Source organism: Salvia hispanica, chromosome 2 (assembly GCF_029641045.1).
Source record: "Salvia hispanica isolate PSC_SH4W2 chromosome 2, Shi_PSC_v1, whole genome shotgun sequence".
Lineage (NCBI taxonomy): Eukaryota > Viridiplantae > Streptophyta > Magnoliopsida > Lamiales > Lamiaceae > Salvia > Salvia hispanica.
In genome coordinates, this window is record NC_142693.1 from 19,552,579 (window position 1) to 19,571,195 (window position 18,617).

The window sequence follows — 18,617 nt, forward strand, 5'->3', positions numbered from 1 at the left end:
CCACAAAAGAAAACGTGTCATTTATAATGAGATGATCCAAAAAGTAATACGTTTTATTTACAGTGTAACGGGAGAAATACTTTATTCATTTATCGTACTTTTCAATGCAATTTTTTTATTTTCGTATCCAAAAAAGTTTTGCATCAACCTAATTGGGACGGATTTCATTCATCTTTAGTGATCGGATGTGATGTATAACAATATACCAACCGTTCATTCATTATAATCAAATTACTAGTATATGAAAAGTGATAACTATAAATTCAATTAATTAAAATATAAAAAATGTTAAAAGCGCATGTTGTTAGAGTGCATGAAACATAATGAATGAAAAAATAAAAGAAACGTAACGTTGATGTGAATCATACTCATTTTCAATCTCGATCACATTTATTGAAAATGACAATAATTAACCTAAATTTCTATTTAATAGTAATCGAAAATTTAAATAAGCAACCAATGACTTAAAAGTCAAAATGAATATTCGTAACACAAGTAAATTTCAGGAAAAATGTAGTCGATAAAATTCTGGTCTGCAACTTTGAAAATCATCAGAAAAATTATTAAATTTTGATCTTGTTGACAATATTTTTATACTCTTATATTACAAATGTAATATTGCTTTATTAAAGATTATTTAAGCAGATTTAATTGCATTTCAAAATACAAAATCTAAGGAAAGCCGAAGAGAGAGAGAGGTTTCTCTTTCTTGAAATTCAACTAAAGTGATCCATCTCGAGATTAAGAAAGGAATTTATACGGTTGAGAAGAAGAAGTGAAGAACCCTAAATTAGCGCTGCAAATCGAATTAGGCCGTTGAAAATGGGGCAAAACAGCCGGAAGACGCTGATTTACGCGCTGGTGGCGCGCGGAACGCCGCCGGTGGTGCTGGCGGAGTACACCGAGTTCAGCGGCAACTTCAATTCCATAGCCTATCAGTGCCTCCAGAAGCTTCCTGCCTCCAACAACAAGTTCACCTACAACTGCGACAATCACACCTTCAATTACCTCGTCCACGACGGATTCAGTAAGTTCGATAATCGTCGCTGTTGTTCACCTTAGTTGATTGCTTCGGCGGTTTATCGTTTATTTTTTTTGAATCGGAAGAGGCTTGATTTTATTTGCTATTTGCTCGATTAGATCGTGAATTCGCAATTGTTTAGTTTTATGCTCGTGTTGATATTTTAGGTGTCGATTCATACACCGATTTCTGTGTTTTATTGAAATTTTAGATAAACTTATGGTCCTCTCTATGAACAACTAATGATTCGTGGTGATTTATGCTTGTAGAGACCTAGTTCATCTAATTGATTCATAAAATCGATGTGAAAAAATAATCTAGTATAGCTCTACCTTCGCCGAAATGATTGAAGCATTCGAAACAAGTGATTGTTTTGTTATCGTATTTTGCTATTAATGCTAAATTGAAAGCTGATTTATGTTCGCAGAGAGTTAGAAACAAGTGAATTATTAAGGATTCAAGTTGAATTGAGCTCTAAAATGGTAGTTTCTACTTTCTGTGCAGCATACTGTGTCGTTGCTGAAGAGTCAGCTGGAAGGCAGCTTCCGATGGCTTTTCTAGAACGCATAAAGGACGAGTTTGTAGCAAAATACGGTGGTGGAAAGGCTGCGACAGCTCCTGCAAACGGGCTTAACAAAGAATTTGGGTGCATAATTTTCTAGTGATAGTAACAAACTAGCAATATAAAATGTTTTCTGTTGGATATGTCTATATCAGTAATTGATTTGGAAAAAACATGTATTGCAGACCGAAGTTGAAGGAACAAATGCTATACTGCAGCGAGCACCCCGAGGAGATTAGCAAATTTGCAAAGGTCAAGGCTCAGGTTTCAGAAGTGAAAGGTGTTATGATGGAAAACATCGAGAAGGTATAGACGCCACTTTTCGATCATGTGCAATGACTTCCATCATTCCATGTTGTTAACTATGCTCAGGAAACTGAAAATTCAATATGTTTTATGTTCATTTAATTACTTTTGGTCGGTTTGCTAGATCTACATTTGACTCGATGCTGAAAGTAAGATAATATATCTTCCACATTTTCCGTATTGTTTTGACAGCTTTCCGGTTGACTGATTACTTTATTTGTAGCTATTAGTATGACTATCAGCCATATTTGTTTTCTAGTTTTCCTGTTTACATTTAAATATTCGTGTGTATATTTGTTTAAACAATGGCTGTATCTGGAAAGTAGGATACAATCTCATATAGTCATCTAATGCAGGTTCTAGATCGTGGTGAGAAGATCGAGCTTCTAGTGGATAAGACCGAGAATCTTCATCATCAGGTATATATCCAGAAAACACTCTCCTAATTATATAACTTCCGGTTTTCCCAAATTTGCAAAGCACCCTTATGCTTCATCTACTGTTCGAGCTGCATTTATTTTTATGCTACGGATTCTTCATACAAAGATCGTCACATATATCTATTCATTGCTGGATTTTAATCAGGCCCAGGACTTCAGAACCACCGGAACACAAATCAGGAGAAAAATGTGGCTGCAAAACATGAAGATCAAGCTGATCGTTTTGGCGATTATCGTCGCGCTGATCCTCATAATCGTCCTCTCTGTGTGCAATGGGTTCAAGTGTTGAGAAATCGATCTCTGCTGGGAAGATTATGCATCATCACACATCCATTTTGTATAAAGCAGTAAAAACTATACCATGTTTGGTAGGAGAGAACTCTTTTCGAGTTTTTAGGCCATTTTAAATAACTACTACTATGATCTTATATGCTGTGACTCCTAACGCCAATTTTATTTGATAACATATCCGGTTTATGCAAATCGGAGTCTGGTCTCATGTATATTTATCCGTGTTACGTATAAACTAGTGTATCACATGTACGATGCATCAAATGGGTCGGATGTGTAAAGATTTGTCACTTGAATTCGAATCTAACCCAAATAGCAGAATACTGAATAATGTCGCTTGATACGAATATGAATCGAATAAAGTCTACATAACACTTATTTGTATATCGAGTTGAATTGAATCAAATCTATATAATATTTGTGTTAAAATTGTAGTACTCCATTTTGATAGATGATTATATGTCAAATTGTATATTAAATTGGTTTGTGTTTAGATATTGTTTCCACGATATTGCAATAATAATTTTTTTTTAAAATCTTGCAAAAATGGAGCGGATAAAATTGCAAATACTGCAAGGGTATTATGAAAAAATAGTTTAAAATACTTTGAAATTTAGCCCAAAAATTGGACCTTTAGTTAAGAGTGTAAATATATTGGGCTAGGTGCACATGGATTACTCCTTAGAAATTTATAGGCTCGTTTAATTTGGGCCCAATTAAAACACAATAAGTAGTTGGGTAAGCATAATTAGTTTGTAGAATGCTCAACTAACATGACTATAGTTTTTAATTGCAATTAAATATATGGGATATAAGAAAATAAATTTAGGTTATCGGGTAATTATCAATCCCAAATTGAGACCAATTTTCAACCATTAGATTAGAAGATCTTTTGGTTAATATAATGCCAAGTGTAATATATTTTAAATTTAAATAATTATTAATTAAATTAAAAGGATATTAATGTTAGTAATTATAACTAACTACTTTCTCTCTCCTCAAAATCATCTCAAATCTTTAAATTTACGTAACTCTCTCAATTTAAATTATTTTTTCGCAAAAAATATATCAAATTAAAGATAATTTACTAAGGATTCCAACGAGATCTCAATTGCATATGTTCCGACGATGTTCGGGTGATGAAATTTAATAAATTATATTTCAATTTTCGTATATGTTGATAAGCAGCTATTTTCAACAAATGCAACAAAAAATCTCAATATATTGTTAGGCAAAATCTCAATATTATGCATGTCCAATCTCAATAAAAATATGTTGATATTTTCTTGTCCTTGTGTTGATATTCTAATGTCATATTGTTGTTATTTGTAATACACAATGTTGATATAAAAAAACACTCACGAAAATCATATGATAACATAATGACGATATTACCCTTTTGTTGATATTTTGCCTACTATTTATTGAGATTTTGTAAGCTTTAATCTTATCCACTCATTTTAAAATCTAAGGTAAAGATTTAGTCTTGATTTTAGATTAAAATGCTATAAGCATTAGAATAGGACCCTGTCATAGATTTATTAAAATCACTAAATATCCATTTATTCTATTTCCCTATGTTCGTTAACCGGCTTTCCGATTTTATAAGGACCATTGCTTACGTATATACGTTGATTTTGCTGTTGGTTATATTCTGACTGATGTTCAGCGAATTTTGTCCGTGACCATTTCCGATTGACAACCCTTTCATACAAAATTCCGAGGAAAAATATTCCATCAAGCACTTGAACTAATTCAAACACTTCAACAAGCAATTGATTGAACTAATTCAATGTATACATATCAAATCAAGTTCAAGATTTGAATAAATCACATAAATTCTAAATAAAAGAAATTTCAACATCATCAACAAACAGTGACATTGTTTATTAACTTATTATATAGGTGATTGCTGACCAGACCTAGGCAACAAACATGAGGCTTATGTAATTACTATTTTATTTATTTAATCAGCAGCCCTAAACAGATAAACATCAAACAACAGAGTCACAATCAAGTTTGGTTTTCATTTACTATTATCAAACAACTTTATTTCATGATTTTGGGCTTATTTGATTCCACGTTTGTCACCACTGTTTTGTTGCATTCAGAGCTGCTTTTTGGATATGTATAGAGTTAGTTGTCATTTAAAGTCAATAATATGAAAACTGACACACAATAACAACGGTCCATACAAATTAATCTTCTCTAATTTTTTTATAAAAAATCAAAATGTTTAGGGTAAATTGCCGAATTATCATTTGTCAAATTCTGATACATTCCAGAACTAAAAAATTAGTCAAAAAAAATCATGAATTTGAAATTTGTTCTTCCATCATGAAAATCTCATATGAAAGTAAAACAAATCATACATGCTCCTAAATTATACTACTATTTATTCATAAAATAACGATATTGTCTTGTTGAAAAATTGGAACAATATATTCTATGAGGCGTCCAATTTTCTTGTTCTATAGAATAATTAAGAACAAATCTACATTTTGTAACCTTTTTCTTGTTAATTTTTAAAGTTAGACCATAATTCAATTAAACTTCATGGTGTTTTCTGATAATTTATCCAGATATTTATATTCGATACAAGCAAGAAATAAATGTCATTATAAAAAGTGCTCAATATGTCCGCTATTATTCCATTTCAGAACGAAGCAAGTTTTAAAATACGAAATTGGTAAAGATAGAAAATGCTACTAAAATGTGATTCACATTTTAATATATTAATTTAATAATTAAATATAAATAAACAAAATTAGTAAAATATGTTAACTATTACTCTCCTCAAATATAGTAAACATGAAATAGAGATATGGATATTAGATAATAATAAAATGTGACATTGAAAAGTGAACCATAGTTTATATGGGAATACGACCGATTCAAGTTAGACTCGTTCTTGAAATTTCAATGTCTAGATTCAAATTTTTAAAGTAAGTTGTTTAATTTTATTTCCTAAAAGTAACAAATGTATCGTTTGTGGGAGTGGGTGACATCAATTATTCTGAGAGGTTGCAACTGTTTAAGAAAAGGACAATTGCTTGCCTAATTATATTTGTATAAATAGCATTTCTTATAGTTACTTTTGCTCACATTTTATCATGAATGACGTGGGCCTATTCTTGATTGGAGTACTAACACATTTAATTATATAATATTATCATAGTCAAATAAAATATTTCAAATATTTTTATGGGCTTGCTTAGAAAAGCTAGAGAGAAAACTCATTGTGTCGGTTGACTAATTTTCTCAATCTTAAGTTGACAAGAAAACCATTTATTTGATGATTCATAAATTCGTTGATTATATTTGCCATGATTCACAACTAGTTCAATTATTGATTAATTAAACGATTTTTCAACTTCATATTTGTGAGAATTTACAATCAAAATGGGTGATGTGATGAAATATATGGACAGCAATGGAATTTTACACGTAAAATATGAGGCTCAAGTTTTCATATTTGACAAACTAGAAAAACATTACCTTTTCTCTTAAAAAACATTAAGTTGAATTTACAATATTATTGTGGAATTGAAACTCATTGTGTTCAAATCAACTTCTAGACGAAAACATGCTAAATTAAATGATTGTATTTCTTATGAAATAAAAATGCTCTAAACCACTAAAAGAGAAGAAGAGAGAGCTATCGTCAGGCGAACAGTTATAAAATACACGTCAAATCATCCACTAGTCAAACAAACTAAGAGAAAGAAAATATTAGCAAAGCACACAAAAACAATCAACAAAACCAGATAATCACAGACAACAAGAAACGAAAGGTTAACAATAATCGAATCATAGCCTTAAACAACGCTAGTCGGCAATTTTACCGAATCTTACGCATACCCTAATTAATCCAATAATAAAGTTGATTGGCCAAAATTGACAATCCAATCTTCTCAACTTCAAAAAAAATCCAAAACCATGACTACAATAAGGTAACGTATCACATCGATGTAACTCTCACATTAAATGCATCAACATACATTTAAATGGACAATTGAATAAATGAAAATTGGGCAAAGCAACGTGCATGGCGTGAACACAAACATACGTTTGTTTTTATATAATCAAGTAGTCGTGGTCCAAGATACGGCTGGGGCCCCACATATTTTGTTCTTTTATACAATTAAGCTTTAAATTGATTGAACCAACACTTGTATTCGTCTAATGTGACACCCCATCAATTCACATAAATACAAATTGATCGAAATTATGATTTCATTTTACAGATGTGAAAATGTGACATGGTGATGGGGGGAAGGGTCCCCAAAGCAAGAAAAATTAAATAAAAAGAAAATTTAATGTGACTCGGGCAAGTGTGTTTCAGACTCTAATGTCATACATAAATATTTTCATATTTGATCGGTAATATTGATGCTTTCATTGAGAGTTTAAGACTTACGAGTGATGATTTGTGAAAAACAGTCGTGATCAACAATGATATTTGGAATATGGCCCAAACTGGTGGTTTGGCAAAGAATCAAGCACGTACGATCAATTTGGTTGTGACCAACGAGAACTCAAAGTGGTGGTCTGGTAATGATAAACCAACCGTGAGCAATTCTCGTTGGCCTTAAGGAGAATCGATTGTTACAAACTCTAATGTTCTATATCTGTTTGGGCTGTAATAATAAATAACATGTGAAGTATTTTTGTCGATTCGAGGTTTGAAAATGGTGAAATCTTTCTATTAATATTTAAACGTTTGATTGTGATTTTGAAATATATAGTCAAATCAAGGAAGCCATCATCTAATAATATAGGATAATGCAAGTTTATAAGTGGTATATTATCTAATTGGATATATGCAACTCACTATGTAATTGACATGTATATTCGAACTATTAAAATTTATATTATACAATTTGAATTTTTATCAAGAGTAGGGATGTTTTAATTGAATTCATATCAGTTGGTACATCTGTATTGACAGAGATTTAATTTAATTCATTTTTTTGAATGAGACCTTGTGAAGAAACAACTAGAAGACTTGTCAATTGATGATCTATTACGCGTCATTAGTTTAGATGTTTGATTTGTATATAAATAAAGTAAATTGTTGATTTTATTTAATAATAAGAATAATGAGTAACACTTGAACGCAACGTCAACGTTTCGGCTGCTTTTGTTTTGTGTGATTTGTATTTAATGTCAAAAGAAAAGTAAAGTAAAAGAAATTTGGAGACAACTTTCTTGGCTAAGTTGCTAATCAATCTAGAATAAGATTAAGGGATATGTTTAAATAAAAAGTGACTAAATAAGTATAATTGCATCACCTAATACATGAAAAGGACTTAGGGTGTTTGGATAATCTTGCATTAAGTAATTAAGTTGAAGAGCTTACTTTTAAGCAATAATAATATTGAATTTAAATACATCCAAAGGAACTAAAACAACATGCAAACAATGTCTAAGTTTAATAGTGGAGTAATATACATTGAAATTGACAACAATAAAAATTGTTTTCTATATCTAACCGAACAAGTACTATATGTAACTAAATTTTTGTTATTGAAAGACTAAAAATAGTTTATTTGTCATGTGAATAGATAAATGTAACTATTTGTAATTACTAATTAGTGTATAACTTAATTGTATAATGTTCTAAATTATAAAATTTGGTCAGATTATGATGTCACTGTAAAAAAATAAATTGGGAAACTATGACGTTTAATCTAGTTCGCAATCAATTATTTTTAGTGAAATTATAACATAACAGTCAAGAAATACATATGGAGTTAAACGACGTCATTTATTTCATCAAAATAATAACGTTTATAGTTGAAAAACATCAACAATATATTACATGTATGCGACCAGTTTTTTTATTGTGAGCAAATTGTGAACAAACCAAATTTCAGAAATTTTTAGCCGAATTTGAAAGTTGCGGAGTAAACAATAATTTGACAAATTTTATTTTTTTTTTTCAATTTAGCCGAATAGGAATGTGATCAAATGAAAACTCTAAATATTATACAAACTCAAAACTATGATCTGGACCATTGAAAAATGTCAACAGATCATAAAAAAAGTATCAATAGGAAAATGTCAACATAATTTCAACGGCAGTTAATGATTGATGTTGTGTTGATACTGTGTTGACATTAAAATCTTGAAATTTTACACTGTGTTGATATTCTATTGAAATAGTGTTGAACTTGTGTCGATGAGTTTTGAGTTTGTACAATATATAAGTTTGCATTTTATCACTACCCGAGCCAAATATAAATATATAGATGATGGTGGCAAGAATTTTATATTAATCTAAAGGGAGTGATTAGTGATAGATTAGCCACTTAATTTTTATTCCAACCGCACAAAACCTTAAGATTCGAGGAGAAGTCGGCAAAATAAATCAATTTATAAAATATGTCAACTATTTCATGTCATTCAAATGTTTTATTCGTAAAAATCAAACTCAATAAGGCTGTTGCACCTCATCTACAATAAAATATAATAAAATAAATTACGTTACCCTTTATTAGTTGTTAAAGGTTGAACTGTTGTCAGCAACATTGCTTTGAAGTTTTGCTATATGTAATTACTAATAATAGATATATAAAGAACTTAAATTAGTTATAAGTCGTTCATAAAAACAGAAGCGACAAATATTTAGTAAAAAAATTCAAACCACGAGAATGAGATTAGAGAAAATAATAATTTAATAGTCTGAACTGTTAGGTTTAAAAAAATACAAAACATACTTTAATGGTATAAGATAAGATGAGATGACATATTTATCTGATTAATTATTATTTTAACAAGTAGTTTGAAATAATTAATTACCACTAATTGAGGAAGGGGATCTATTTCAAGATTGCCAACCACATTAGAATCAATTTCAGTCGTTGTCGAATGAAGTGATCAGCTTCAAATTAAAGTAATTAAAAAATAATGATATGTTTTTTTTCTTAATTATTTCTTAATTTGCAATGATTTTGGTGAACGTGTGAAGACTGAAGATGCGCACTCAATTTTTATTTGTGGAGAATTTCAATAGGGTCCCACTAACCTTAATCTCGTGTAATATTTGATTTGATTGGCCAACAAATAGAAAATTAAACAAAATTAGGAGAAAATTAAGAGACATGTCTACACTTTAATCCTAATCTTTAGGCCAAACCACTCAATACATATTCTTATCATATTATTATTGTTTAATTCCATTGATTTTGTTTTGATGCATACAAATGGCATTCATTAGTAGTAAGTATTTTATTTTCTTTATATTTCTTTTAATTTTATTTGTCACTTTTTAAATAATAAAGCATAATGTCACATTAGTAGTGGGGATGCCTTGTAGACAACCCTATATGCCGTGAAATGATTCCAACATGTTGTAGACTATAATAATTCCATAATAACACATACCTTGATCATCACAAAAGTTAATTTATATTGATTAAACCTTGGTACAAATTTAGTACATATTTACACGTGAAGATCCCTGCATTATTGCTTCTTTTTTGACCAAAATTGATAGAAAATTCAGTTTATAGTAAATTTAAAATTCCATTATTCCAAGCATTTGTTCTTGAAAATATATATATTTAAATTGAAAACGATAACCCTAAGATTTATTCCCATAAACGTAAAATGATTCTAAATAATTAAAGAATATATTCTTGATCTGTACTTATCAGTCATCGCTTAATTAAAAATTAGTAGTTGATGATACACTCAATTAGAGTTGTCAAACTTTAGAAAATCATTGAATTAACCAAAATTGGTTTACTTAAATGTATATACGCGACAGGGAATATTAGAATTTAGAATATTTAAATTAAACAAATCCCTCAAGTCCAACTTAATGAATCTGTATTTAATTAATACATATAATTGCATGTGACGTTCTTACCATCAGTATAAAAAATATTTGGGTAGTTAATATCCAAGGGAAGTAGTATTAATTGAATAATTAAAATTACGGTACTAATTTTAATTTTCGATTTTGGTTCTAATCTTGGAATAATTACTTTTAGTATCAATTTGACAGCCAACAAAATGTTTCCGATTAATAGTTTGATTAATTTAGGGTACGTTGCTATAAATGAAAATTAAATACAAAATCTGAAGATATATTATTTTTTGTATTTAGATTTCAATTTAGTAAAATTGACTTAAAATTTTAGATTTAAACTATTGATAAATTATTTAAATAGAACAATAAAATTGTCTCCGTTTAGTTTGATGAACGAAGGAAAATAAACTAAAAATCATATCTCTATTTATATTTAAGTATGAGAGTTATATATGCATGTAAAAATAATTGAACATTAATTAATTATAATTTCTTATTTCATTAATAAATATTATATATAATAAAATTTTTATGGCATATAATAATATGACAACATAATCTTATTGTAACATTTAAAACAAAATTTATGTTACTTTCTCGAGATATCGCAATCAATTACTAATTGAAACTGAGAAATGTATAGACATTAATTACAAGATGGGAAATTGAATGATAAAATATTACTCTAAAATGTACTTGACTTGCAATTAATATGGAGTAAATTTGTTCAACCCTATGTAAATGGACCACTGAGTTAGGACGAAATGCATCTGTAGTTCTGTACCTAAATCCAGTTGAGAAATTAATAATTGAATTAAAAATTACATACATGTATAAATATCAATAAAAAATATTTTATTTTATTTTTAAATTTTCTAAATCCTAATACGACAATATATGATTTGGACGTTTGTGAAGATAAGGTGGTGAGTTTCAAGAAGTGGTTTTCCAAGATTTGAAGGATTCTTTATTCTCTTTTTCCTTTCTTTTTTTCGAGTAAAATGCATGATTTCAAGCAAAGTATTTTGTTTGTTGCGAAAATTTTGACACAAAAAGTAAGAATGCATCAGTACAAACATATGAACATTATATATATAGGACATCAATTATTTAAAAAAAAATTGGTAAAATTTTAGTCAGTTATAAATGGATAATAAATTTTAAAATTTTATTATTTGCAATTGTTCAATTAAAGTATAAAATGACATTTTTTAGTGATACTAATTAAATACGGGAGAGTCAATAATGTCCAAACTATTGATTCTATCCTCCAAATAAGAGAACTCAAACTAAAAGAATAAATAACTTTTTTTGCATTATTCTCTTGATTTCACTATGCATCCATTATCAAACAAGAATCAACCATATAGTATATATGTAAACTCACAAAAGATAATCGAATAATACAAAACCCACACATATCATACCAACTTTCCAAAAAAAAAAAAGCTCAATATGTAGGTGAATTAACATAAAAACTAACACTCCCTTTTACCATTTTGGTATATCCAAATTACTAATTGAGCAGCATACAAAACTATTCATTCACATCGAAAATAACTTCAATAAAAATCTCATGAAATTCCCAAGCAATTGGACTTACTATAGATTTTCAGTAAAATTTCATTCCATCTCACGCCTTTAAAAATTAGTCAAAAAAAAATCATGAAGTTTGCATTGATCCACTGCAAAAAGAAATCTAATCGCTACACATAATAATTGTTCACGAGTGATTTTAAGAATAGACGATATCGTTTAAATTATCGACCGTAATGTCGTTGTACGAGTTCCCATCTGGTGTAGGTGCACCGGCGAAGTAGACAATAGAAACCCAAGGGTTGAGGTTGTCCTAGCTAAGGCACGCACAAGTTCTGGGAATGGGGACAAGGTATCAAAAGAGGGGAAAAACTGCAGATAAAAACATTATGAAACTGGGCCCACGCAACGGCCTTCTCTCACCAAACAACCATAAAAAAAAAGTTATTTTATTCAATTTTATTTTCTTTCTGAAAAAAAAGGAAAAACAGAAAAAGAAGAGAATCAACTGTGTCTGTCCGCATAGTACATACACACACACACTCACACCTCACACGTGCTCCGTTTTTCCCGAAGCGGGACCCACGCTCTCCCATCCCCTCACGTTTCTGCAACCGCATCTTTTTTTTTTGGTAAAAGAAATTAAATGGGAAAAGAAAATATTAATTGCCAGAAACTGTGGCGTACGGTGGTGTGGGGTCCAGTACCTGCAGCTGCAACGTGGCGGGGAACCCCTTCTGTCAGTTACCGTATCAAACCTCTCTGCCACGTCAACTTTTTTCATGATTTTATATTTACTATTTAGTACCATAAAATAATTATTGCTTTTATTTCTAAGAAATGTTACTCCGTACTTCCTTCAAAAATATGGATTTTTGTGATGACATAAATTGTACTCCCTCTCTCGTTCCATAGTAATAGACTCATTTTACCATTTTGGTAAGTTCTACAGTAATAGAGTCATTTTTTTTTAATAAAATTCAACACATTTTTTCACATATACTATACTCTCTGCTACTTTTTTTTTCTCTTCATCTCTCTATCTTTTTTATTTTTCACTTTATTCTCTATTTATTTAACTCACCTAAAACAATTTTTCTTAATCTCCGTGCTGAAAATAACATCTACATTACTATGGAACGGAGAGAGTAATACGAGTTGATATGTAAAACATAAGAGAGAATGGATAATGTAGATTAAATATTTTGGGATAGATTAAAGTAATAAAATAAAATTTTATTTGTGGAAATATGAGTACTAATACAGCTATAACAATAGACCTGAATTGGATATATAGAAATGATCTGTAGTCTAATGCGCACAATCTAGAAAAACTTCATTTTTTTAATACTTAAGATTTTTTTAATACTTAAGACCGTAATTATTTTGTTCAATTTTTTTTGGTATATGAATTTAAATTATAAAGATCTGTCACGGATGACTTGAACTAGAGATCTTTCATCTCAAGCATTAAACTTACCGCTTAACTAACCCACACACACAAAGTATATTTTTTTTCTTAAATCTATGGAGACGGTCATGACGTTTTTGTCTCTAGTTAGTTTACCGCTTGAAGACGATATTATATTTATTTGGAAAAAACATTATTTATAGTCTACATGCCTTAAGTTAATGGATTAAGTTAAGTGACTTACTTGTTTAGCAAAAAAAAATTCTTTTAATTTCTTTAATTCTCTTTTTTTTTATATACTTTATTCTATATCAACATAATTTCTTAATACTGATATTTAAACTTTATGCGGAAAAGATTTATCTCGATCTCTTGTGATACACTGAGTAATATTATTTTAAATAAATGAGAAAATCATTAGGCGAATACTCTAGGATGGCCCCATTTGCCGTTTGTTGATAAATTTAGCTGAAAAATTTATGAACATAAGTAATGACAACCTATAATTGTTGGTTTTGCCCAAAACTATGTGATCTATACACATGGATCTAGAAGAAAATAGCTACACTACAGAGATTATACATTATAAAGTAGTTTCACTTTCACATCATCTTCTTTTGATATGTTTTCTATAAAAGTATATTATGTATATGTCACACGAGTAATACTGAATCACAAACCTCCTTATAGTATTTCAAGATATAATAAGAAATAAGGAACGTTACCCATATTTCAAAATAAAATAGACCTAATCCAATCATAAAATATAAAGAGTTAACTTTTAAATTCGTATATTTTCGTCAAATTCTAATTTTCCCACTAGCTTTAAAATCCATCTGTGAATTACCCGAATAGTACTATAAATTTATGTTGATTTTGCAACTAATCAAAATTTTATCGTTTAGTTCGATAGCTTAATTATATGACACTATAGAATAATTCAAAACAACGTCACATCGTAAGAATCGAAAAAATCTCGCACTATATATATTGAATTAAATCGTTCTCATCTTTTCATTCCGTCTCACTATTCAATATGACGATGTTTTATTGCCTAATATGTAACGTCAGTTTTGATTAGCGACTGATAGTGTCATTTAAGTGAATCGTCAATCTATATCGAATTTCAAAATCTTCACCGGTTGTAAAACCAGAATTAATTAATATTTTGTTATAAGATTAGACTAAGTCATATTTTAATATTTGATTAGCAGATTTAAAGCTAATGTAATTTGCCTAAAAACATAAAATTTTAATGTGAATCACCGAAATATAAATAAATACACATGAGCCCTAGATATGAGGCCGTTACAAATAATGGAAACCGTGATATGGGCTTTAATAGTGCTGACTTAGGTAAAAATAAATATTTAAATCCTGATTTTGCTCAAGTACGATTTCTCCCTTTATTTTATTTTAATAAACATAACCGGCCATACTGTTTGCTGAATTCAATACAGACCCACTTTTCTCTCTCTAAATTTATTGACTTTCCTTAGCACTTTCTCTCTCCTTCCTTTATATAAATCCATTTATCCCAATCCATTTCTCTAGTCGCCACCTCGTTTCTTCACTCACATTTTCTCTCTCTAGAAATCGAAAACACGAATTTGTTGTGATTCAAAATGGCAGTGGAAGCAAGGCATCTGAATAATCTCTTCTCTCCTCAGCTGATTCAAGACAGGTGTGTTGAATTTTACCGATTTGATTAGGTTTCCGTTGCTTTTTCCGATTTCCGATCGGATTTGTGAGATCGATTTTGTTGATTTGATTTGCAGAGAGGCGATGATGAACGCCTACAACTCGCAGTTCCTCGGCGTTCCTACCGCCGCGGCATTGCCGGAGAATCAGTTCTATTATCCGTCCGCGGCAGCGAAGACCTCCGTCAACACCGACAGCGGCGTCACCTTCAACAACAACATCGCGAGAAAGCGCTCCAGAGAAGCCGATTCCTTCAATCAGTTCCAGAATTTCGCGTCGCAGAAGGCGACAATCGCCGGAGAGGAAATCGTGCCGGGGATCCAGCAGTATCAGTACGAGATCGACGCGATCATCACACAGCACGTACGTATTCACTCCATCGCTTCCGATTTCGCCAAACTCGCGACGATTAATCGAATCTGATCTGAGATCTAAAATTTTGTTTATGATAAATCAGACGAAGAAGATACGATCCGAGCTCGAATCGCGGCAGAAGCAGCAGGCGCGGCTCCTCGCGGCGGCGATCGGCGACGGCGTGGTGAAGAAATTGAAGGAGAAGGACGAGCAGATTCAGAGAATGGCAAAGCTGAATCTAGTCCTTCAGGAGCGCGTCAAAAGCCTCTACGTCGAGAATCAGCTATGGCGAGACTTAGCTCAATCGAACGAAGCCACCGCCAATTCTCTCCGCACCGATCTCGAGCAAGTCCTCCACCACGTCGGAAACGGCGGAGGCGAGCAGCATCTCTCCGCCGCCGATGTCGCCGACGAGGAATCCTGCTGCGGAAGCAGCAGATCCGCCGATGCAGAGGAAAACGACGACGGAAACAGTAGCGAGAGGAGGCGCTGCAGATTGTGCGGAGAGAGAGAGGCTTCCGTTTTGCTGTTGCCGTGCCGGCATCTCTGCCTCTGCTCCGCCTGCGGGAGTGGGTCCCAGCAGCTGCAGTCGTGCCCGGTGTGTAACTTTAGCATGACCGCAACGCTGCATGTTAACATGTCATGATTTTTCTGTTTAATTTTATTCGAAAAGAGGGGAGAAAATACACATTTTGCGATGTAAATTAATTAGCCATATGTAAATTCGTTTTTTTAGGAATTACTAAGAGATTATTATTCTTTTTATTTATTTTATTTTATTTTATTTTGTGGACAATCTTCTGCCATGCTTTAAGCTTTTGAAAGATACCTTTTCCTTTTGTTGGCGAAAACACGTCAATTGGGAAAACAGTAGAAATGAAATCTTTATATCTTCTTTTTTATTATCCTATAATAAAAAATCATGATTCGGATCGTGACAATTTATATTGGGAATCCAACTTTTTTACTCGTGACGCTTTTTTAACCGATGTGGGCCTATCAAAATTTCATTAGGTGGGTTAAGTTGATTTTGTGCTTTGATGGATATAAAGAGTAAATTTTGTCTATAAATATAAAAAATACACTTTGATTTGAAGGCTATGTGCGACCGACGTGTAAGATTCACTTTTTGAGCATGTATCGATATTGCAAACCACTGAGCGCGTCGTGTTCATTGCCCTAATAGAGTCCATCGTATAGGTAACAATCAAATACAAGTAAGACGTTTAATCTGTCAATTCTTAGTGTTAAGCGTTGTGGTTACTCTAATATCGAGATGAATCAAGAATATACCTCATCTATATACTAGAACAAAACACTCTTTAATAACCTAATATTTTTATAAGTCAGTTCTTTGATATTAACGATGTGCATAACGAGTCAGCGTAAGATTCACTTATTGAGCATGTACCGACGTGATGTATAGTTTTTGCTGGCTGCTAAGCACGCAATGGTCGTTGTTTAATCAGAGCTTATCATATGAATAGGTTAATCGACCGATTTCATAGTATTCTGCGTTGTGATTATCCAAAAAATAAGTTTAGGCAAGACAAGAATGATTTCAATTTAGTAGTTTTAGTTTGTGGGGAGATAGATACAATGCAATAAAAGGGGATGGACCATTTTCAATTGATTTTTTTTCCAAACTTTTATTTGTCCGGCCATGTGAAAGCAACTTATTGGATTGATAGGTAGCAAGTTGAAAATTCCTCCCTTGGGGCATGGGATTTTTGCCTAAACCTAAAGCAAAATTAAATTTCTTGCCTTTTAATTTTCTTCCATAATTGATTGATAGGTGGATAGTGATAATAAATAGTAGTCCAATATTGTTTGGTCATGAGTTTTTGTGGGATATGAATTGGTTATCAGTCACCACATCTGTCCCGAAAAATAAGTGGTATAGTCAAATCATCTCTAGGCATTGGGTTATGTCAACTGTTTGGTTGATTATTTATTATACTCCATATATGTCATTTATTGTCCTTGTCACACCTCACACATTTATGGCCAAATTTCATGCTATGTCTAGTCAATTTTATGGTATGGTGCAATTATGTGTAGGTATACTAATTTTAGGGCCTTTGAAATTCTAGTACAACTTAATTGCTTCTTGAATAAATAATTATGCAATTTGTTTGATTTTATTATCAACACGATTTGGACACAATTTTAAGAGTAAATTGTGGAAAAAATTATAAGGTTCCGATGATTTATGATCGATCCCACAACTTTCGAGAATATATGATTGTATCATTAATACAATACTTATCTCGTTTGTTTGATTGATTTTTATTAGAGAATTATTCATGATAAACCAAAATCCGTGGATTTTAGGCAGATTTGTATATATCACTCACAAAAATAAAAAAAATTTAAGTTTTGAGTTAGGTTAATGTATTTTAGTTTCAATAGTCATATTTAATTTACCCAAATCCTAATCTATGAAATAATTATAAAAATATTAAAATAGTGATATAATAGGTTATTTTTAAAAATTATGAAATAGGTCAGATAATGATCAAATCTTCGTATTGTAGTTTTTTCAAAAATTTGCCCATACTTTAAATATGTAGAGAATAGTAGGTTATCCCAAAATATAATTAGGCTGAAACTTATCTCGTTTGAATTTTGTATGCAACTTAAATTAGCTAAATGATAGACATACTGAAAAAGTTGAGAGGTAAATAGTGAATCTTGCATTCAATATATATTGCCAAATTCATATAAAAATATTATATGTAACGTAAATAGACCGTAAAATATGGCATTAATTTCACTATAATTTGTTGTTGGATTTTTCCTTTATGGGGCACAAATACAGGTGCTACGAAGACAAACATGTCAGTGGAAATTTAAGCACTTTCACATTCTCTATTATTGCTTCCTTCAATTTTGGTGGCTCCCATTTCTCTCTCTAAATTTTATTTAATTTTTTTCCCTATGTAAATTTCCCATAAAATCAACCAAGAAAAGGCCAATTCCCTCTTTCCTTCCATCAATTTCCTCTCTCCTTCTCTCATCCTTCCACATTTCACATCTTCTAATAAATAATCAAACTTGCAATTATAAATGATTTCTTATCTTCTAAGATTTTGAATTATATAATGAGTCCAAGACTTGGAGTCATTTTCTAGGAATCATCATATCCTTAAGGAAACATTACAATAAAGTGATGA

The 18,617-nt window shown here is 30.9% G+C and overlaps 2 protein-coding genes across 2 annotated transcripts; both read left to right on the forward strand.

Annotated features, from left to right (window-relative positions):
• The first annotated feature begins 656 nt into the window (after positions 1 to 656).
• On the forward strand, positions 657 to 2,812 carry LOC125201823 (vesicle-associated membrane protein 721-like). Its single transcript, XM_048100083.2, has 5 exons — positions 657 to 1,027; positions 1,526 to 1,667; positions 1,769 to 1,889; positions 2,246 to 2,308; positions 2,475 to 2,812. The coding sequence occupies exons 1-5, from the start codon at positions 823 to 825 to the stop codon at positions 2,616 to 2,618; spliced, it is 675 nt and encodes a 224-aa protein (XP_047956040.1). The 5' UTR covers positions 657 to 822; the 3' UTR covers positions 2,619 to 2,812.
• A 12,108-nt stretch (positions 2,813 to 14,920) lies between these two features.
• Positions 14,921 to 16,206, forward strand: LOC125204684 (BOI-related E3 ubiquitin-protein ligase 1-like). The gene is made up of 3 exons (XM_048103394.1): positions 14,921 to 15,070; positions 15,165 to 15,450; positions 15,545 to 16,206. The coding sequence occupies exons 1-3, from the start codon at positions 15,012 to 15,014 to the stop codon at positions 16,085 to 16,087; spliced, it is 888 nt and encodes a 295-aa protein (XP_047959351.1). The 5' UTR covers positions 14,921 to 15,011; the 3' UTR covers positions 16,088 to 16,206.
• The last annotated feature ends 2,411 nt before the right edge of the window (positions 16,207 to 18,617 follow it).